The sequence below is a fragment of the Tamandua tetradactyla genome, chromosome 17, assembly GCF_023851605.1.
Source record: "Tamandua tetradactyla isolate mTamTet1 chromosome 17, mTamTet1.pri, whole genome shotgun sequence".
NCBI classification, from domain to species: Eukaryota; Metazoa; Chordata; class Mammalia; order Pilosa; family Myrmecophagidae; genus Tamandua; species Tamandua tetradactyla.
In genome coordinates, this window is record NC_135343.1 from 60,203,268 (window position 1) to 60,225,667 (window position 22,400).

At 49.5% G+C, this 22,400-nt stretch overlaps 1 protein-coding gene across 1 annotated transcript; it reads left to right on the forward strand.

The window, feature by feature from the left end:
• The first annotated feature begins 6,329 nt into the window (after positions 1-6,329).
• Positions 6,330-21,843, forward strand: CD8B (CD8 subunit beta). Its single transcript, XM_077135105.1, has 6 exons — positions 6,330-6,418; positions 9,197-9,556; positions 12,772-12,861; positions 17,335-17,424; positions 18,921-18,957; positions 21,104-21,843. Exons 1-6 carry the CDS (start codon positions 6,376-6,378, stop codon positions 21,114-21,116), a joined length of 633 nt encoding a protein of 210 aa, XP_076991220.1. The 5' UTR covers positions 6,330-6,375; the 3' UTR covers positions 21,117-21,843.
• The last annotated feature ends 557 nt before the right edge of the window (positions 21,844-22,400 follow it).

The following is a 22,400-nucleotide window of genomic DNA, read 5'->3' on the forward strand; positions in this document are numbered from 1 at the left end:
CATGCAAAAATCAGTTGCTTTTTTTTTTGCCTGGGCAGGCACCAGGAATTGAACCTGGGTCTCCGGCATGGCAGGCAAGAACTCTGCCAATGAGCCACTGTGGCCCACCCCAGTTGCATTTTTATATTCCAGCAATGAACACTCTGGAAAGGAAATTAAGAAAGCAATTCCATTTACAATAGCACTGGAGAGAATAAAATATCTAGGAATAAATGTAACCAAGGACTAGAAAGACTTCTTTATGAAAAACTACAAAAACAACTTAAATAAATTAAAGAAGTCCTAAACAAATGGAAAGATTCCCTGTGTTCATGGATTAGAAAACTTTATGTCATTAAGATAGCAATACCACCTACAAATACCTATCAAAACTCCAACAGCCTTTTCCACAAAATGGAAAAGATGATTGTGCCAGTTTGAATCTGTTGTGTACCCCAGAAAAGCCAAATTCTTTAATCCCCAGTCAATATTGTTGAGTTGGATCTTTTTTATTGTTTCCATGGAGATGTGACCCATCCAATTGTGGGTTGTAACTTTTGATTAGATGTGTCTCCACCCCTTCAAGGTGAGGTTGCCTACTGAAGTCCTTTAAAAGGGATTTTGGGAAAAGAGCCCACACAGATCTTTGGAGATGCGGAGGGAAAATACCCCTGGGGAAGTTTTATGAAATAAGGAGAGAAAACTAGCAGATGTCACCATGTGCCCTCCCAACTGAGAGAAAAACCCAAAACTTCATTGGCTCTTTATCTTTAAAGTATCTTTATCCGGATGCCTTAATTTGGACATTTTCACAGCCTTAGAACTGTAAACTTGCAACTTTATGAATTCCTTTTTTAAAAACCATTCCATTTCTGGTATATTGCATGCCAGCAGCTTAAAAGTGAAACCAATGATCCTCAAATCCATTTGCAATTGCAAGGGGCTGAATAGCTAAAATTATCTTGAAAAAGAACTAAGTTAAAGGATTCCTACTTCCTGATTTTAAAACTTACAACAAAGCACAGCAATCAAAACAGTATGGTGCTGACGTAAGGATTAATATAGAAATGGAATCAAATTGAGAGTCCAGAAATGAACTCATTCATCTGGCTATTCTAGTCTGCTAGCTGCTGTAATGCAATATACCAGAAATGGAATGGCTTTTAAAAGGGGAGATTTAATAAGTTGCAATTTAACAGTTTTTAGGCTGTGGAAATGTCCTAATTATAGCAAGTCTATAGAAATACCCAATCTAAGGCATCCATGGAAAGATACCTTGGTTCAAGGAGGCCAGTGAAGTTCAGGGTTTCTCTCTTGGCAAGCACAGTCAAGGTTTCTCTCTCAGCTGGAACGGCACATGGCGAACATGGCATCATCTGCTAGCTTCCTCTCCAGCTCCCCGGGAGGTGTTTTCCTTCTTCCTCTCCAAAAGTCACTGGCTGGTGGACTCTCTGCTTCATGGTTCTGCGGCGTTCTCTGTTGTGGCTTTCTCGTGGCTCTGTCATTCTCTGCTCTCTCTGAATCACCCACTTTCTCCTAAATGTTTCCTCATTTATAGGATTCCAGTAAAGTAATCAAGACTCACCAGGAATGGGTGGAGACATATCTCCATCTGATCCAGTTTAATACCCACATTTGATTGAGTCACATCTCCAGAGAAATGACCTAATTAAAGTTTTAAGCAAACAGTACTGAATAGAGATTAGAAGAAATGGCTTGCCTTTATAAAATGGGATTAGGATTAAAACATGGCTTTTCTAGGGTACATACATCCTTTCAAATCGACAATGGCCAACAGATTTCAACAAGGGTGCCAAGATTATACAATGGGCAAAGAATAGTGTCTTCAACATATGGTACTGGGATAACCAGGTATTCACACACAAAAGAACGAAGTTGAACCCCTACCTCACACTATATACAAAAATTTATCTCAGAATGGTTCAAAACCTGCAACATAGGAGCTAACACTAATAAAATTCTTGGAAAATTTTTAAAAGAGAAATAAAATCTTCATAACCTTGGATTTGGCAATGGATTCTAAGATATGATACCAAAAGCATGAGCAACAAAAGAAAAAAATAGATATATGGGATTTCATCAAAATTTAAGACTTTTGTGCATCAAAGGACATTGTCAAGAAGGTGAAAAAAAATCCTACAGAATGGGAGAAAATTATTGCTAACCATCTATCTAATAAAGGTTTAATAGCCAGAATATATGAAGAACTGCTAAAGTGCAACCACAAAAAGACAAATAACCCAATTTAAAAATGGGCAAAAGACTTGAATAGACATTTAATTAAAGAAGATATGCAAATGGCCAATAAGAACATGAAAAGATGCTCAATATCACGGTTACCAGCAAAATATGAATCAAAACTGCAATGAGATATCACTTCACACTCACTAGGATGGTTATAATTATTTTTTAATCTACCAAATTTATTTTAACATTGTTCCCCTTATTATTTGTTTTTTTTTTATTAATTAAAAAAAGAATTAACAAAACAATTAGAAATCATTCCAATCTACATGTACAATCAGTAATTCTTAATAACATCACATAGTTGCATATTCATAATTTCTTAGTACATTTGCATCGATTTAGAAAAAGAAATAAAAAGACAACAGAATAAGAATTAAAACAATAATAGAAAGAAAAAAAAACAAAAAAAACAAAAACAAAAAATCTATACCTCACATGCAGCTTCATTCAGTGTTTTAACATAATTGCATTACAATTGGGTAGTATTGTGCTGTCCATTTCTGAGTTTTTATATCCAGTCCCGTTGTACAGTCTGTATCCCTTCATCTCCAATTATCCCTTCTCTTTTTTTTTTTTTTTAATTAACGGAAAAAAAGAAATTAACCCAACATTTAGAGATCATACCATTCTACACATGCAATCATTAATTCTTAACATCATCACATAGATGCATGATCATCATTTCTTAGTACATTTGCATTGGTTTAGAAGAACTAGCAACATAACCGAAAAAGATATAGAATGTTAATATAGAGAAAAAAATAAAAGTAATAATAGTAAAATCAAAACAAAACAAAACAAAACAAAACAAAAACCTATAGCTCAGATGCAGCTTCATTCAGTGTTTTAACATGATTACTTTACAATTAGGTATTATTGTGCTGTCCATTTTTGAGTTTTTGTATCTAGTCCTGTTGCACAGTCTGTATCCCTTCAGCTTCAATTACCCATTGTCTTACCCTGTTTCTAACTCCTGCTGAACTCTGTTACCAATGACATATTTCAAGTTTATTCTCGAATGTCCGTTCACATCAGTGGGACCATACAGTATTTGTCCTTTAGTTTTTGGCTGGATTCACTTATTATTTGTTTTTTTAATCCGTATGCTTTACTCATCTGTTCATACCATAGATAAAAGGAGCATCAGACACAAGGTTTTCACATTCACACAGTCACATTGCAAAAGCTATTATCATTATACAATCATCTTCAAGAAACATGCCTACTGGAACACAGCTCTACATTTTCAGGCTCTTCCTTCCAGCCTCTCCATTATACCTTAACTAAAAAGGTGATAGGTATATAATGTATAAGAATAATCTCCAGGATAATCTCTATACTCTGTTTGGAGTCTCTCAGCCACTGACACTTTATTTTGTCTCATTTTTTTCTTCCCCCTTTTGGTCAAGAAGGTTTTCTCAGTCCCTTGATGCTAAGTCCCAGCTCATCCTAGGATTTCTCTCCCATGTTGTCAGGAAGGGTTTCACCCCTGGGAGTCATGTCCCACGTAGAGAGGGGCAGGGCAGTGAGTTCGCTTGTCGTGTTGGCCGAGAGAGAGAGGCCACACCTGAACAACAAAAGACGTTCTCTGGGGGTGACTCTTAGGCCTAATTTTAAGTAGGCTTAACCTATCCTTTGTGGGGATAAGTTTCATATGAACAACCCCCCAGATTGAGGGCTCAGCCTATTGTTTTGGTTGTTCCCACTTGAGAGAATATCAGGAATTCTCCATATGGAGAAGTTGAATTTTGCCCCTTTCTGGCCATTCCTTTTTCTTCACTGTTTAAATCATTCTGGGATTTATCAGGGTGTCACTCTGGACAAACCTACAAAATCTCATGCCCTACTCAAGGTTCCATGTACTTATGGTGTTCAATTAAACTGTCCACATAAGTTATATTAGGAAATGCACTAGTCAACATATAAATTTTGTACCAAATAAACATTTTTTGCTTTAGTCTCACTAGGATGGTTATAATTTAAAAAAATGGAAATTAACAAATATTGATAAGACGGTGAGAAAACTGGAACCCTGATACACTGCTGATGGGAATGTAGCATGGAGTCAGCCACTGTGGAAAATAATTTGGTGGCCCCTCATAAAGGAAAATTATATCATATGATCCAGCACTTCCACTCTTAGGTATATACCCGAAATAATTGAAAACAGGTGTTTACACAAAAATTTACATCCAAATGTTCATAGCAACACTATTCACAATAGCCAAATGGTGGAATCAACCCAAATAACCATCAATGAATGAATGGATGGATAAGCCAATTGCTGTATATCCGTACAATGGAATATTACTCTGCCATAAAAATGAATAAATACATACTATAATGTGGATGTGCCTCAAAAGTGAAAGAGTGATTGCATTTATTTGAAATATCCAGAATAGATAAATCCATAGAGACAGAAAGCAGATGAGTGTAGGGAGAGGGGAAATAGAGGGGTGATTGTTTAATAGGTATGAGAGTTTCTTCTGGGGAGATGAAAATGTTTAGAACTTGATAGAGGTAGTGATTGCCCAACATTGTGAGTGTGCTAAATATCATTGAATAATTCAGGTTTAAATGGATTACTTTTATGTTACATGAATTTCACCTTGATTTAAGAACAAGAAGAAAAGCAAGCTCAGAAGCTCATACTAATGTGTGGTCTCTCGGGGCTGTCTGCCCTGAGTCTGCCCAGACCTCAGCAGTTGCCCTTGGGGACATGGACGGTCCAGAAGGAGTCTCTGGTCTCCTGTAGAGCACACCCATTCACATCATGGACTCGCCTGCTCCTCGTCCTTTGTAGTAACTTTGAGCTTTCTGCATCCAGCTCAGGGACCCATGTCACCAGCAATGGGCATAGGAGCCGGGGGATGAGTGGAAAGGAAAGAATATTGGATTCTGACACTGAGGTGGCAGCATCCCTGCCCCACAGCTTTAAACCTCCAGTGATGCACCACCACCTCTCAGATAGACTCCACGCTCTTGGGGCGAACCTCCGGCATCCACATTTACTAACCCCTCTCAGGCCTCCTCCAGCCCTCCCCACGGTCCAGCCAGTCCCAGGGTACCTCTTCCCAACCACACCTTCACACCCCCAGTTCTCCCTGGGGCACCCTTCTTCTGGCTGACCCCCTGAGCAGGAAGACATTCTCCTGACCAATCTTCCTGACCAGGGCTGGGGCTGGATGGCAGGACAGTTGGACTCAGCCAGGGGCCGACACAGAGCAGGAAGCAGGGTGCACTACATGCGCATGCCCAGGGGTGCAAAGCAGCCATCATTTTTATCAACCTCCTGTCAATTTCCCATTTTAGCTTTTTTTTCTTTGCATGGGCAGTACCGGGAATCAAACTGGGATTCCCACCTGGAAGGCAAGAACTCTGCCTTCTGAGCCACGGTGGCCCCCCCTTAGCATTATTTTTAATAGGAAGTGGGGGGTGGGCACCAGAGTCTTCTCACCTCTTATGGACATCGGAAGTCTTGGTCTGGCTTTGCCCCCTGCTTCAGGCAGGGCTGGGGACTTCCAGCTCCCCCTCCAGCCCAGCCCCGGCCTGTGGGCCAATTAGCTTTCCCTCCTCCTCCCTAAGTGTGCGTTCTCGGGTGGGGAAAGGGTCTGGGTCTTGTCACTTGGGGCCCAGCTGAGGTCTAGGAGACCCTGAATAACTTCTCAGAGACAAAGTAAGAGAGGCCCCCGCACTGGGGGGGGGGGGGGGGGCGGCATGAGCGCTCCCGTGGGTCCTTGGCACCTCTGACCTCTCTGAGCCTCAGTTGCCTCCACTGTCACGACCCTGTCCCTGCCGGCCGCCCGGGGAAGTCATCACGCGGGTGCGATGGCTCAGCGTAGGACGGCGCTCTCATGCCCTGAACGGAAAGCATGTGGTCCGCCGGGGCTCGCTGCAAACGCAGCCAAAACCTCTGTCAGAGCCCAGAGGGTGACGGCGGCGATCTCGCCAGCCCCACGCACCAGACGAAGCCCTGCGGGGCCGCGGGGTCCGCCCCCCATTCCGCCCGGTCCCACCCTCCCCGCTGCCCCACTCCCGGGGCCCCGCCCGGCCCCGGGCCCCACCCACCCCCGGCCCCGACTGTGTAGTCCGGGCCCCGCGGGGACCAGGTGTCCCGGGCGTGCCACGATGCAGCGGCGGCTCTGGCTGCTCCTTGCGGCACAGTTCGCAGGTAAGGCTGGGAGACCGCGGGGCGCGGGCAGGGCAGGGGTCTTCGTGGACCCTGGAAGCCTGAGCGTGGGGTTTAGGTGGGAGGCAGAGCCCAGAGCCCGGGAGGAGTGGGGACCCCGGGAGGCAGGGGAGGGAGCACAGACCCTGAGGGTGGAAAAGAAACTCCTTCTCAGGGGCTTTGCTGCTCCAGGTGTCTGGGGAGCTCCAGGACCACCTCTGCCCCAAACCTGGACCTAAGAGGAGAGGGAGGAAGAAAGGCGGGAGGGAGGGACAAAGGGGGAAGAGGTCAAGAGAGGAAGGGAAAATGCTCTTGTCCAGGAGGTGGGGGAGGGGGACAGGTGTGTGTGTGTGTGTGTGTGTGTGTGTGTGTGTGTGTGTGTGTGTGTGTGTGTGTGTGTGTGTGTGTGTGTGTGTGTGTGTGTGTGTAGGCGAAGAAGGGCCGGGGCCCAGTCTGGTCACCCTGCTCCACACTCAGCCTAGGCTTGGCCCTGCAGATGTATTTTTATTACTTCCGGGGAAGTATTTCTATTACAACCCACCCAGCACTGGGCTGTGGGTGGTTCTCAGGCCCAGGGGCTCTCTCCTCGGACTCCCCTTGCTGCCAGTGCTGGATGTTGCGTGTTGCATGTTGCATGGCTCTGATTAGAAGCAGCGTTAGAGCTGGAATGTAAGCTAGATTGTCCCTCTGACTCAGCCCAGTTAACCTGTCTTTTGGAAGAAGCCTACCATTCAAACCTCCCCCCAGAATTCTGCCTCCCGGCCAGGAATTCATCTATTCTCCTGCCCAAAAGCCCAATGCTGGGCATCCTGCCAGGGGTGACCCAGCCTGCCAGCCCCAGGCTCAGACCCAGGAGTTCTACCATGTCTTAGTAGAAGCCAGTCCAGGACATTCAAAGGCACCGAAGCTACTGCCCATTGTTCTAGAAACATCCAGGCCCTCTAGAAGGAAATCCCCAGGGAGAATCGGATGAATTGAATGATACTAAGGGTATGGTGAGGCCTGGCTCTGTGTCCAGCACCCGGAAAATAGTCTTGGGGCCCAAAGGCGAGGGGGCACGAGAGACCGACCAGTTTGAGTCTCGTCAGGGAGTCTGCATGTGAGGACAAAGGTGGGGGAGCTGTACACACACCCCAACCCTCTCCTTCTGGGAGCTTTCCGGAATGACCTTTCGCGGAATCTCTTCTGGGCTTTCCGAGAAGGGCTGTAGGAGTCTGCATTTGTGACCCTGCTGCAGGTTTCCGCAGTTCGGGGGTGGCTGAAAGCCGAGCTTCCAGGGCCCCCTGAAATAGATTGGGATTTGGGGACACCCTTTATGTCCCTGAGCCTCTGTCCTAAAACAGCCTCATCTGCAGGGGGTTCTGTGAGAGTATCATGAGTGGCTGCATGTACTATGCCCAGCACCCACGGGTGTTGGCCCAGCTCAAAAAAACAGTGGCATTATCTAGCCTTGTTCTCCTCTAAGAGGTCAGCGACCCCGGACGAGCAAGAACATCTGCTCCACTGAAAAGGGATCATGGTGTTTGGGGAGAAAGCACCAAGTGGCCATTTGAGATCCAGATCCCACTTCGTTCATGCTGCAAGCAGGAGTTCAGAGTGGCCCAAGGACAGAGACAAAAATGTTTGAAGCCACTCTGTCCGTGTTAGAAGAGGGACACTAAGGGGCAGTGGATCCTGGGTCGCTAGTACCAGGCAGGTCTGTGAACATGGGCCACTCACCCAGTAGGCCGGTTTCTCTTCGGTAAAACACACACACAGACAAACACAGACAGATAGACCCACCCTGCCTGCCAGGGTCTGTGTCTTCTCTGTAGCTTTCTGCTCCCAGGCTGTGCCCTGGTCTGCAGGATATCCATATGCCCAGGGCTAAAAGGAAAAGCCTGCTGGGTCGGATTCAGTGTGTGGGAGCCTGCGTGGCTGTGGCTGTGAATGGAACCTGCTTTAGTCCTTCACCCTGAATTTCATTTGCCTTCAGTAACAACTGAGACATGAGACCCACTGGAATGAGCTGCTTAGGCACGGTGTTTTACAGCTGCACGGTACTTTCTAGGGCGTCACTGCATTTCTTTCTAACCCTCAGAGGAAGGCAGAATGAGAGCAGAACAGTCCCCTGCTTGCTGCCTGTTTCCCGCCTGAGAGGGAAATGAGCTCCCAGCCTTGCTTGCTCTGCGAAAGGGAGCGCCAGTGACTGATAGAGGGAGGGTGGAGCTGGCTGTCACTGTCCACTATGGGACAGTGAGTTCCTCGTGCTGGCCATCACCGCCGCCCACACGCCGTGGCTGGTCCTCTTTGAGGTCGGCCAGACCAGCTGTTGGCTCAGCCTGTGATTCTGAGACCCCCTCCAACTCGGGTCCTCGGCAGGCTGCCTGGAGCCTGCTGCGCATCTGTACTTCCCGTGGAAGCAGCATTTGGCTTTGGCTTCAGACTTTGAATCCCTGCGTTTGAATCGTCACTTGCTAGTCATCAGTGTGACTTTGAACAGATAACTTCACACCTCAGTCGGCTCATCCAAGCAGATGTGAGGCTTACTGAGGTCACGTAAGCCAGGTGTTTATGCAGGCCACAGATTGCAAATCACCCCCTGACCCCAGGTCAAATTGGGCATCGCAGCCCCCTCCTTGTGGGTGATTTCCCGGGAGGTGGGGAGCTCGAGCCCCGAGTCTAAGCGCTACCTTGAACACCGGCCCCCGGCCCTGGGCAGGTTCTTTTCCACGGCTTTCCCTGTGACACAAAGAAGTGTCTTGACGTGGCTCTGAGGTCTCTCTTTCCGGCTCCTTGCAGCTCTCCGCGGCAGCTCGGCGTTCCAGCAGGCCCCTGGGCCCACAAAGGTCCAGACCAACCACACGGCCATGCTGTCCTGCGAGCCCAAGTCCAGCCCCGCCAGCACCCGCATCTACTGGCTGAGACTGCGCCAGCCCCCAGGCACGGACAGCCACCTCGAGTTTCTGGCCTCCTGGGAGTCCACGAAGGGGACCGTGTACGGTGCAGGCTGGAGCCAGGAGAGGCTAACTGTGTCTCTGGAGGCGTCTCGGTCCGTACTCAAACTCACAAGGGTGCAACCTTCGGACAGCGGCACCTACCGCTGCCTGACCATTGGGTCGCCCGAGCTGGTCTTCGGGAAGGGGACTCTGCTGAGTGTGGGTAAGACCCTGGCTTGGGCCACGATGAGCTCTGAGCATCCACGTGTGCCAGGCACATGCCCCTCGCCCCCATCCACGAGCCCCCTTTCTGCAGGAGGGGACAACAGCCCCAAGGAAATGCCCTGCTGCTGGTAGGGATGTGCCTGTGGAAATGGACTGTGGCCAGGCACGGACCAGCGTTTCACTTAATTCTTTCGCCTAAGGTGCCAAGTACCCTGGGAGGGTGGGTGCTATTTTTATCATTCCAATTTCACACCTGAGGCTGAAAGACACAGGACAGAGTCAGAGCTGGGGCCGAGTCCACAGGCCTGATGTGGGTCTCAGAAGTCCCTGCAAGTGGACATGCAGGGAAAAGGGCTCTCGCTGCTCTGCCATTCAAGGGGGACTGCAGGGCACAAGGGGACACAGCCCGGGCCTGATTGTGCCACAAAGTCACTAGGGATCTTGGGGCAAACCATTCCCCTCTTCCCTGGGCCTCAGTTTCCTCAACTGCATCATGGGGCTGTGGCAGCCTCCGTGGCTCCTCCAGCCCTGAGAAGCAGCAGTTCCCTGAGTTAAGTTAGCACATCCAGTACAAATGTAATATGAGACACAGATGTCATTTCAGATTTTCTAATAGCCACATTTAAAAAAGTAAAAAGAAACAAGACAAAGTAAGTCATGTATTTCAACCCAGTTCATCAACAATATCACTACTTGGGCATGTAATCAGTATAAAAAACTGTCCCCGAGACAGTTTATGTTCTTTTGTCAAAGACAGTGTGCTCTGTGTCCTGCGCGGCTAGCATGTCTCGGTGTGGACTGGCCGTATGGCAAGTGCTTGCAGCCATGTGGGGCCAGTGGCTGCCCCTTTTTGGACAGTGGGGCTCAGCTGTCAGGGACACTGAGGGAATTATGGCAGTAATTGTCAAAGGCCCACGGCTGGTGTTAGCCCCTCCCGAGTTTAGCTCAGGGCTGGGCCCCCCACCCTATTTCCCCCTCGCCTCAGTTCTTAGGCTGGGACATGAGAATGTCAGGGAAACTCCCAAGTTAGGCCACTCGAGTGCGGGAAGTGCAGGGATAGCGAGAGAAACCAGTGGCTCAGTGAGGAAGACAAAGGTGAAAGATGAGGTGCTGCCTCTGTCACCTCTGGGCCAGCCCCAGGAATCAGGGTGGAGGGGGTGGAGGGTGAAAGCTCCGGGGCAAGACCCCCAGGTACCCCTCAAATGGGAGCCCACTGATTCCCGTACCAAAAGTGGGGTTTGGGGGTGGAGGGTTTTGGTTTGGTTTATGACTTACATCTCTAGACACTCCACATCTCACTCATGAGATTTCAGGTTCTGAGAACAGGGGACAGTGAAAGAAGCAAACCTGGTTTTCAGAACCTTCCACCTCCACCCCCCCCACCCCTGCTTGGCTTCCAGATTTCCAGCCTCCCTTGCCCCCCTGATCAGCCCAAGAATAACCATTTTTCCCCCAAAGCATGGCTGCAGCCACGTCAGCTTCCCGGGTTGGGGGTTCCAAGGCCAGAGTCCACCTCCACCTCCGCCAAGTTGGTGCGTGAGGGAGGAAGTGAGGGGGTGTCTGGAGAAAGAGGGGGGTCTACTTCAGGCCCCTTAAGCACACCAGGGGTTCCGAAGTTCTGTCCCTTCTGAAAAGGAGAGGAAAAAGCAAGCTTTGAACTGGGGTCGTGCTGGGGGTGCGTGTCAGGAGGGATCAAGGGGGCTGCTCTGGGCAGAGAGAAAGTGAAAAGTCACAGAGCTCACACCCACCCCACCCCCAGCGCCCCCAGGCCCAGGCCTGGTCTCTCCAGTGCCTGCCTGAGGTGCGTAGACCTGGCCTCACCACTGACTGCCTGTTCACCTCGGTGCCATCTCACGAATAAAATAAGGCGACCAGAGCCTCCTCTTTGGCTGGGGGGAGTGGGGGCAGAATGCGGGGATACCCCAGCCCAGAGCTGGACCCCTCACTGCCACGAGGACGCCACGGCGAATGCTTTTTTCCTCTCTCAGCGGCCACCCTCACGCTCCGCTGGCCAGGGGCCTCGGCTGACCTGAAGCTCTGAACACTTGGTCAGAAAACATTTCCATGTGTGGCTCTCGTGGGCAGCCCAAGCCCAGAGTCGAACTTCTTCCCTTCAGACCCTGCTCACTGGGGGCAAGTTCCTTCAGCTCTCTGAGCGCCGGCCTCCTCACAGATACCCTGGGTGGGGATCACAGCTCGTACCCCAAGAGTTCTTGGATTCCCTAAACGTGGTGCTGCCTCCCACCCCAGGGTGGGAACTCACTAAATGTTCGTTCTCATCCGTTGGTCCTTCCTCCAAACCTGTGAAGGAGACAGCAGCAGATGCAGCCATGCTCTCTCTCCTGAGGAGGCTGGGGGAAAGGAGGGAGGGCAAAATGTCCACGTTTTATAGGGACAATGTCAGCCTCCAAATGACTGACCTGTTGGCTGGCCCTCCCTTGTCCTCTTATCCCGAGTGTAAGATCATGGCCTTGCACTATTTTTGCAGCAGTCGAAGTTTCTTTTCTCAGCCCACAAGGGCTGCGTCCTTTCGCAGCCAGCCCGGCCCAGGTGCCTCAGCCCCGTGAGAGCCTGCCCCCTGCCCACCCCAGCTCTGTGGAGTATGCAGTGGGTTAGAATGTCAGAGCAGGGTGCTAGGAGAGGGGGCGCAGGGGCTGCCTCTCACCTCTCTGGCAGTCCACCTTGGAAATGAAAGCTTGTGACCAGCCCAAAGGTCCTTTGTACTCTGATATTTCATGATTTTTGAGGACCCCTTAGAAGGGAAGAAAATCCCAAAATCTGCATCGTGCATGCTATGGCACGTGCTGCAAGGGGGGCTCACCTCCTTTCTGTGAATCTCCTCATGTAAGGCTCTGGGTTCCCGGCTCCCTCTCAGGGGCTCCAGCCGCGTTTGCTGGCACGGTGCCCCCTTCAAGTCTCACCACAGCCCAGCGATTGCGCATACTGAGGTAGAGAAGTGCTGGGGTTCTGCTCAGGTCTGTGGGGCCCCCAGAGCCCCTCGCTCTCCAGGATACCAAGCCGACCCTCATCCCAGGGCTTTCAGAAGCTTCTGAGAGTTGGGAATTCTGCTCTGTGATTCAACCCCTGCGGCAGCTCAGATACCAGCCATAGGGATTCAGCACCTGGGTGGAAGGTCCAGGGTTTTCAGGTTTGTCTCCAGGTCCCCCCACTGTCTACCTGGCTGAGGCATGTGTCTTGTTTTCTTTCTGTTAGTTGATGTCCTCCCCACCACTCCCCAACCCACCAAGAAGCCCACCCCCAAGAAGAGAGTCTGCCGCTTCCCAAACCCAGTGGCCCGGAAGGGTGAGTTCTCCCATCCCCGGGGCCCTTAGAAGTACCAGGGACATTCTCACCCCTCCCTCCTTCCCCCTCCCTCCTTCCCCCTCCCTCCTTCCCCCTCCCTCCTTCCCCCGTCCTTCCCCCCTCCTTCCCCCTCCCTCCTTCCCCCTCCCTCCTTCCCCCCCCTCCCCCCCCTTCTTTCCTTGCCTCCTTCAACCAGTCCATTTCCCAGGTGGTGATTCTATACCTGGTTTCTCTGTCCAGTAGGGAATAGGCTCCAAATTATTGCAGGGCAAAACTTAATGGAGGATATTTTCACATGAAAAATTGCCCACAAGTGTTCATAGAAGCGTTATTCATAATAGCCAAAATTTAGAAACATGCCCATGAACTGATGAATGGATAAATACAGTGTGTTTTATCCATACCCTGGCATACTATTTGGCCATTCCATAGTAAAGAATGAAGTCCTGACACACTGCAAGAATGAACCTTAGAAACATCAGGCTAAGTGAAAGGAGCCAGTCACAAAAGCCCACATGCTGTATGATTCCATTTCTCTGAAATGTTCAGAAGATGACATTCTGCTGTGACAGAAAGTTGGTTAGTGGTTGCCTCGGGCTGGAGGGGTGGGGAGAGGAGTGGGGGTGAGTCCTGATGGATGCAGGGTTACATTTTTGGGGAACAAAAGTGTTCTTAAATTTTCTTGTAGTGGTGGTTACACGACCCTGTGAATGTACTAAAAACCACTGAATTGGGGTCCGCAAGGGTAGTTCCGTGGTGGAATTCTCCCCTGCCATGGGGGAGACTCGGGTTGGATTCCTGGCCCCTCACTTCGTGCCCTCCCACAAATTGTCAACAATTCGTGCTGCAATAAAGGGACAGTCACATGGAAAAAGAAGGAAATGTGATCCCCACCATACAGCATACAAAAAAAAAAAAAAACTCTTGAATTGTACACTTTACGGGTGAACTTTACATGTAAATATAAAGCTGTTTAAAAAACAAAGGACTCAAGGAAAGAACCAGCACTTTAAAATGTCCCCATTTTGATGTCCAACTGCCTAGCAGAATGTGCTTCCTTACTACATGTGTGTTAGTGAGTGAACAATTTGCCTCTCTGGGCTATAGACTCCTGCATAGCACAGCTGGAGGGTGCAGCTACACACACGCACACACACACACACACACACACACACACATGCTGTCCTTGAACCCCTCAGCCCAAATGTGTTCTTAGAAAATCCTGACCTCCAATGACCTTCCAACAGTGTCTGCACAAATAGGAAGTACCTCCACTCCCACCCATGGAACAAACCCTGAGGAGCCATGCTGGAGACCTCATGCTGCTTGGGGTTGCTTTGTCTTAAGTGTAGAAGACACTAGAAGGAGCCCGAGCAGGGTTTGGAGATGGGGACCAGCAGCTGCCATGTGAGCTCAGAGTGAATAGAAAATCGGGGTCTAGGGAACATAAAATTGGGGAGCAAGTGACCTCATTTTATAAAGTATTTGTACCCTGACACTTTCCTTTAAAGGACTGCAAACAGAGTATAATTAAAAAGGATGCAGAGCGTAGGCGCAACAGGGCTACGAAGATGAAGATGCAAAAGCTGGGACTGTGCTGTGCGAGCAAACCCAGCTGAAGCAAACAAGTTACATGTGCCCCCCAAGCCACTGCCATAAGGAATCAACCTGGGTACTGGGGGAAGCCTTCACCCCAGCACTCAGTTCTAGGGGAAATATGCTCTCGTCATCCTTATGTAAGGGCTACTGCCCAAGAAAGGACTCATTGTGCAAGTGATGTAAAAAGGGTCTTCACATTTCTGACTCCATTCCTTATATCAATCCTCTATAAAATCCCAGGGCAAAATACGAATCAGACATTTGTGAGTTATTAGGAACAGCCAGGAGTCCTGTGAGGGGAGTGGGGTGGGGTAGGGTGTCAGTGGGCTTTGTTTTGGGGAAGGGGCTCATGGGGCAGTTTACTGTATCTACTATTAGGTGTGACCTTGGCAAGGGATTCGGACACTCTGACCCTCAGTTTCCTCCTCTGCCCAATGGGAATGATAATGTCCTTTCACAGGGAATCTACCCCTAACCCTGTAGATGCTGGGGGCGATTTCCAAACCGCTCTGAGCAGAGTGGTGGGATCCAGGCCTCAGGAGAGCCTCAGGCCTTAGTGAGACAAGGCAGGACAGGTTGGGAGGTCCCAGATGTGGCTCTGGCGCTGGTTCCTGCCTTTATTAAAAGCAGTGGCCTTTCCTGGAGTCGTGCAGCACTGTACACTTGGAATGGGCAGCCTCATCAGCAGGAACCTTCAGTGGCATTGCTGGCCGCCCCCCCTCCTCCCCCGTTCAGATCGAACCCCCTCAGGGAAGCAGCCCTGCCCCTGCCACTCCCCAGAGGTGGGGGTAGGAGCTTTCCTGCCCCATCTGTCCCTACTGCCAGGGCTTACCTCCCCCATTACTTTTTTTTTTTTTTATCTTTCCTAGCTTTATGGAGGCATCATTTACATGCATATGATCCACCCATTTCAAGTGTACAATTCAATGACTTTTAAGTAAATTTACCAACTTCGGCAACCATCACCACAGTTCAGTTTTAAAACATTTCCATCATCCCTCATGCCAGTTTCTAGGCAGCCACTGATCTGCCTTCTGTCTCTATGGATTCACCCATTCTGGGCATTTCATATGAACGGAATCGTGTGGTATGTGGCCTTTTGTGTCCGGCTCCTCTCGCCGAGCCTGTTTCTGAGGTTGACACCTCCTGTGAGCATATGGGGGGGGGGGGGGAAGGTGGGAGGAAGGCAGGCCGGAACCCTCCACACCTCAGAGGGGGGAGGGCTTTCAAAGACCTTTTGTCCAGTTTTCCGTATGGCACAGAATGCCTCTCCCCAGCCTGGTTTGTTCTCTCCTGAGGGTGGGGAGCTCCCTACCCCCCGGAGCAGCCACTCCAGTGCCCGCAGCTGCCTCAGTGGCCCTGGGGGGCTTCGGCAGGGGCTTTAGAACGAGGGGACCTGGACCCTTTACCTGGCCCTGCCTTTTAGTGGCTGGGGGCCTTGGGATATAATTTAGCCTTTTGAACTTTGGTTTTCTCAGCTGTAAATGAGATGGAAGTTTGCAGTCAATACTGCTCCTGGCAAATAATAAAATCCTCTCCCTTCCCTGACATCTAAAGCTCTTTCTAATTGTTTGCAGGCTGTTTTTTTTAAAATTTATTTATTTATTAATTAAAAAAAATTTAACAACAAAATGAACTAAAACATTAACATGTGATCATTCCGTTCTACATATATAATCAGTAAGTCACAATATCATCACTTAGTTGTTTGCAGGCTGTTTTAAACCTGCAGCCATGTTCCTTCCACGCATGGCTCCTGGTTCTGCCCCTCAGCCACTCACAGGAACCAGCTTCCAGAACATGAAAGGGTTGAAGGAAGAATTCAGAACACTGATAATACAAAATCCGCTGTTTAAATAGTGCACAGAATGGGCAAAGGAACAAATAGGCAACTCCTAGAAGAAAAACCATACCAGGGGTCAATACCAATAAAGAGATGCAACTACATCATTGCCCACATGTAGTCAGCAAATTGAAGTGAAATATTTTCTACCCCCTGGGTCTGCAAAACGAAAGAGTCTTGATGATATCTGGGGCGGCGGGAAGTGGTGAGTCCTACTCTAAGGCACAGTTGGTGAGTGGGATGTAATTCTGGGCAGACTTTTTAGGAGGCAATTTGACAATATCTATTACAATTTAAATGTGGGTAGTCTATGGTTTAGCAAGTCCCACTCTCGATTAGCTGCCCCAGGAAGGCACCTTCCTAAAGAGACGTGCCCTGCGTTTGCAGTGGAGTTATTTGTAAAAGCAAAATACAGAAAACAATCTAACTACCCACGGATAGCTAAATAATCTGTGGAATGTCCATACAGCGTGTGTCACTACTGGGAAAAAGAGCATACTGATGTGTTTAAGTGAAGAAGAAACATTTGTTTCAGGACAACGTGCACAATGTAAGCGACTACATGACTTTTTCTTTTGAACTATATGTGCGTGTATATAGGCAGAGAAAGATACAGAAGGGTGATTATTTGAGCTAGGATTTCAAGGGACACTCCAACTGCATACTTGAACCTTTTACAATGAAAATGTATTTATGTACTTCTTATGAAATTAAAAGTTTTTAAAATAAAAAGCAAGATATAAAAATCCCATTACCAGACATGAAAATCATCTACTTTGAATAGCGATAGCTACGGAGTTCAATTTACATGTTTTTAAACTTTGGGATGTGGGCTGGGGAATTTTGCATATAGCGTGATCTCAGTGATGTTTCAAGTGCATAAAAAAAAAAAAAAAGACTAGAAGGAAATATGCCACATGCTAGTGGCAGGATTCCCTGGTTGGTGGGGGAGCCCGCTGAGTTTTCCTCCTTGTGTTGTCCGCCTCTCTCAGACGTCTGCTAAACGGCACGGCTCCATGTGTCTTTTCCAGGCGCCCCCTGCAGCTCCCTCACCCTCGGCCTGCTGGTGGCCGGCGTCCTGGTCCTTCTGCTGTCCCTGGGTGTGGCCATCCTCTTGTACTGTGAGTTCCTCCCCTTGGGCTGCCGCTGTAACCCCTTTTGCACTTGGAGGTGTCCCCGGGGCTCCTTTGTACTCTGGGGGAGCAGGGCCCGTGGTAGTCTGGTGGAAGTTTGCCCCAGAGAACCCATGGTCGTTTGGGAGGTGACTCTTGTCCTTCGGCTGCCCTGAAGGAGAGGAGGACACCCCGCCTCTAGAGTCGTGCAAACCTGGGGTGGAATGCAGCCCTGCCGCTCCCTGTCCCGGTGACCTGGGCCACATGCCCTGCTCTTTGAGCCTCAGTTGCCTCCCCCAGGGATAGCGGTATTACCTACCGCCCAGGGCGGCAGCTGCAAAGTCCTGCCCGAGGTGCTGCCACGTGTGGCGTGTACCTCATACGAACAGTTGGGTAGACGCTCGGTGCACAGAGAGATTACGGGTGGGGGTTTGAGTCAAGTTCCCAGAAGCCCGAAACCCTCCCCCTCTGTGGGGCTATGGGAAATTCCGACGTGGCTCTTGCTCTCAGCGACCCCAGAGGTGGAATCACCTCCTTCTTCTGGCTCCCCCAGGCGCCACCCAGCTCTGGCATCATAACAAAGGTGGAGAGCTGGAGGGCGGCCCCCATGGTGGCTTGGGAGTCCAGGGTCCCAGGCTCTCCCCTGGTCCTTCTCCTCACCTGTGCCCCACTCAGACACTCTCTTCCCCTATTTGGGCTTCTATGAAAGGAAGGGACAGAAGAATGAGCCAGAGGAGTGGATGCCAAATCAATGGCCCTGGACTTACCCAGGTCACAGAGCCCTCTGAACACTGATGACAAGAACCCTCTCCCCAGAGAAATGCACCTGCACACACAGTTTTGCATCCAGTCACCCCTACAAAGAGGTCCATTTAACCCCGTCCTAAGAACTCCATTAAGGTCTGGCAATCTGCAAACTTTTTGATCATGTATACCATCCATTTGAAAGCAGAACCGTGAGCAATTTACTTATTTAATTTGTTATGTAAGTTATTAAATATGCTTCAAAAATAAAAAGCCACGAAGGATACTATAAACATATAAGCAGACACACATTTTCTTCCTACACCCCAACTGAAAACCTCGTGCACTCCTGAACACACGTGCTCTGGTGTCAGACCCCCCCCCACCCCGTGTGGCCCCTCCTTCCTGACCTGAGGTGAGGGGCAAGCCAGCATGTGTTGGGGTGCAGGCTCTGGAGTAGATTAACCGGGCTTGAGAACTGGCTTTACCACTTAGTAGCTGCCTGACTCTGGACCAGTCACTCACGCTCTCTCTGCCTCAGTTTCCCCCTACATAAAATGGAGATCATAGTAGTAGCAGCCAACTAATGGGTTTGCCACGGGCACTAAGGGAGCTAAAATGCATGAAGTGTTGAGAGCAGAGTCTGCAGCAGGCAGGTATTCCGAGGCGCCAGCTCTCCCTATCACCACTCTCCATCATCCCAGGGGCTGGGCACGGCCACCCATAGCACCCCGACTCACGCCTTCATGTTCCCCTTTCAGGCCTGCGAAGGAGAGCCCGGCTTCGCTTCATGAAACAGTAAGTGCTTGGGGCCTCAGATGCTGCGCTGAGTGTGGTCCTGAGTTCCTCCTGCCTGCTGCTGCCTGCAGCCTCTACCTGTTCAGATGTCGCCTTTGAAAAGTCACAGACTGCATAAATAGCTGGAGTGATAGAATTCAGGAAGAGAGATAAGCTGAACAAACAGAACTATGGAGTGGTCATGCAGTTGTTTTTCAAGGATGGCACAATTTAGCTCACAGCTCTCCTGGTGAGAGTGAGTAGCTCTGGCATGCATAGATCATCTTCATTGTGTACCCAAAACCCTTTCCCCCACATATTATCTCACTTGACTTGGTCCTGTGTGAGATAGAAAGGTTATTACCCCATCCTACAGGCCAGCTCAGGCTTGTTCAAAGCCTCTGAGCTCATAAAGAGCAGATGGGATTTGAAGAGAGGTCATGCCCTCCAAGGTCAGTGTTTCCCACGCACAGTTGCTTCCTTTCCCAGAAGCCTTTGGTGTTGGGGATTAGTCTGCCTTGGTCTCATCTTCTGCCCTTGACCCCACTGGGTTCCAGGAGCTTGGCAAACCCACAGGCTAAGCCACATAGACACAGGGGTGAAAAAGGACTCTTTGGGCCCACTGAGGTACAGACGCATGTGCAGAAGCAAGAGCTGGTTGGAGGTCAGAGGGTGCTGCTGTTCCCAGCAACAGGGCTTCCTGACCCCACACTGGACCATGACAGTGTTCTTGGATTTGATTTTTCTTCCTCAAAATAGACACTGTTTTATACATCTACCTACCTCATTCTTTGGATTTGATCCTCAGAACAACTCCATGCACTCGGCAGTGTCTGGAGAAACTGCACAAGTCTCTAGGTGGACAAGGGCGGCGGGCTGGGTGCTTGGGAGCTCCGAGGTGGACCATGGCGGCGGCTGGGTGCTCAGGAACCAGGCACTGGTGTGAGGCAGGTCTGGATGCCAACCCCACCTGTCCCTCACAACCACGTGAGGCAGCGCCTGGCCTCACCTCTCTGAGCCTTTGGTTCCTCATCTGTAAAACGGGATAATGATTCCAACCACTGTCCTCACCTGGCTGAGGTGATGCCTGTAAAATGGCTTGGCACCTGGTCCCATGAGTTCAGACACAAGCTCACATAACTTCCATGAAGTCAGGGCAATGAGCCCAACAACCAAGAAACAAAATGCATTGTAAAGTCCTCAGAAATCATAGTTTCCATATACACTCTCTTTGTTCTATGTTCTACATCCTTTTACATGTTATATTCATATATAATAATCGGTCTATGGCTATATACATGATTATTTGTTATCATTGCTGAAACATGGATGGCATCTTTTGTGGGCAATTTGTAAAGATAATTTTGGTCATTGCCATTTCCACCTGAAGCCCCTACCAAAGAGATCGTAACTTCAGTGGATTTCAGTCCTCCAGAACATTCTGTCCCATGCCTCACCTTGGCATCGTGTGGAGAGCAAGTCTCTGTTAGGTTTCTTCTGGGGGCAAATAGAGCTGTATTATCCTCTCACACCCTTTCTATTTTAACATGTTCCCCGAGTTTGGAGGAGGTAGAAGAAGTTTGTGACAGTTTGTGAAGGTTGGCTAAGGCAGGAAAGCGGCTGGAGGGGTCCTGGGTGGGGCTCTGAGTGCCTCACCCTCAACTCATCTGTTGTCTGTTTATACTTTTCTGTAAGATGTCATTTGAATGAAAGGGTTTGTGGCAAAAAAAAAAAAAAGTTTGGAAACCACTTCTGGTGTCGCTGTCACCATCCAGGTGTGGCCGTGAGCGTCCACGGGCCTGGTGGAAGCAGCTGTTCCAAACTCACATTGAGATTTGGGGCAGACGTTCCCCAGCCTCTGACTGTGCTTCCAAAATGACCCCTTCAGCAGGCCATGCTGGTCCCTTAGGGTGCATCTGAGAATAGCTTGTCGTAGAAGCACTGCCGGAAGTAGTGCTATTCAAAGCTAGAGTTTTTTGGGCTGCTTTACTTTGTTTTAAATTTTTTGCAAATTTTGCAAACAAAGATGAGCCCTAAAAATGTAGTAAAGCCCAGCTCATGGCCCCAGGCTGCTTTGAAGTAGAGCCCTCATTTGCTGTTTGTTGCTGTCCTAATAAATATATTATTTGCTTAAAAATGAGTGGGTTTGCAATGTGTTGTTTTTCAGGTTTTACAGATAAGAAGAGAATATGATCTTGATGTCCTGGCTCCAGAAATACATTGGTCTCAGTAATGAGCAAGATCTGGAGAAAACGAAAGAGAAGGGACATACTCAACCTCAGAGATTTCACTGACCCACTGAAGTTGCCTGCTTTTATCTGCTGCAAGTTCTTTCTGTGGGCCTCACGCATGGCGATAACTTGTTAGCTGGTTATCAGGAACCCTAGAGAGAAGATTTCAGAGCCCCAAAGCACTCTCTGCAACTCACAGGAGCACTGAAGGATCGAGTAGGGAATGCCCACCCGTGACACAGCTTCCGGTTCCTGTCCTAGCCGAGGGCTGGGCCGGACCCTGTGGTGTTGTCCATCCAGCCAAGCTGCTTTTACAAGCTCTGTTTCCCTGGCACATCAGTGGCACTGGGCCCCAGGGTCTCCCCTGGGAGGTGCAGGGCCGGCTCCCCGTTGGTCTTCTCAGGCTGGGTCTCACCCTCCTCCTAGAGAGTCCCCGAGGCCAGCCCCAGCTTCGGAAGGAGACCTCCTGAGAGGGGCAGAGCTGGAAGCCCTTTGGGTTTCCCTGAGTTCCTTCTTGGTAGCTGGGGACTTTTGGCGTTTCAGGGAGAATGCTTCATCTCCCACTAGGAAGTTTTGCCGTTTCCTGCTTTCCCACAGCGTATATACTTCTTCTCTCACTTTTTGTTTTTCTTAATGAAAAAAAAATGTCTTAGTTATAAAAAAATAAAGTCCTGGGTAAAAGATACCATCGGCTGCTGTGATATAAAAGCACAAATGCCCTTCTACGGCAAAAAATGCTGATGCTTGGCTGAAAAGGAATAGAAAGGGTGACATTGAGACGTCTTCATTTTGCATCCAAGGGGTTTGTTGGCCCCCACAACATGCTATAGGCTATGTGGCAGGTGCAAAGGAGGTCTGGAGAGGCTGGGGAGCACCCAGGGCCACACTGCAGGTGCCTTGGGGCCCGAGCTGGACAGACATGTCCATGCCCTCCCAGCCAGCTGCCTAGCTGCCTTCACTAGCACCCACCTATCTCCATTGAAGGCCAGCCCCCCGGGCCTCCTGGCCTCCTGGCAGTCTGGCACCATAGAAGAGATAAGAGGCACTGGGGTCTGCCACAGGGCCCACTTACTTTTTATCTTCTCAGCTTTGATGCCAGAGAAGTAGAATGCGAGGAGAGAATGGCGGGCTGCAGTGGGGAGTGGAGGTGATTGTTGGCCCCACACCTTTGGAAATGCCCCTGGGGTCTCGTTTTGGGCCCCTACTCTGGGCTTTGGCTTCTTGGGAGCCATT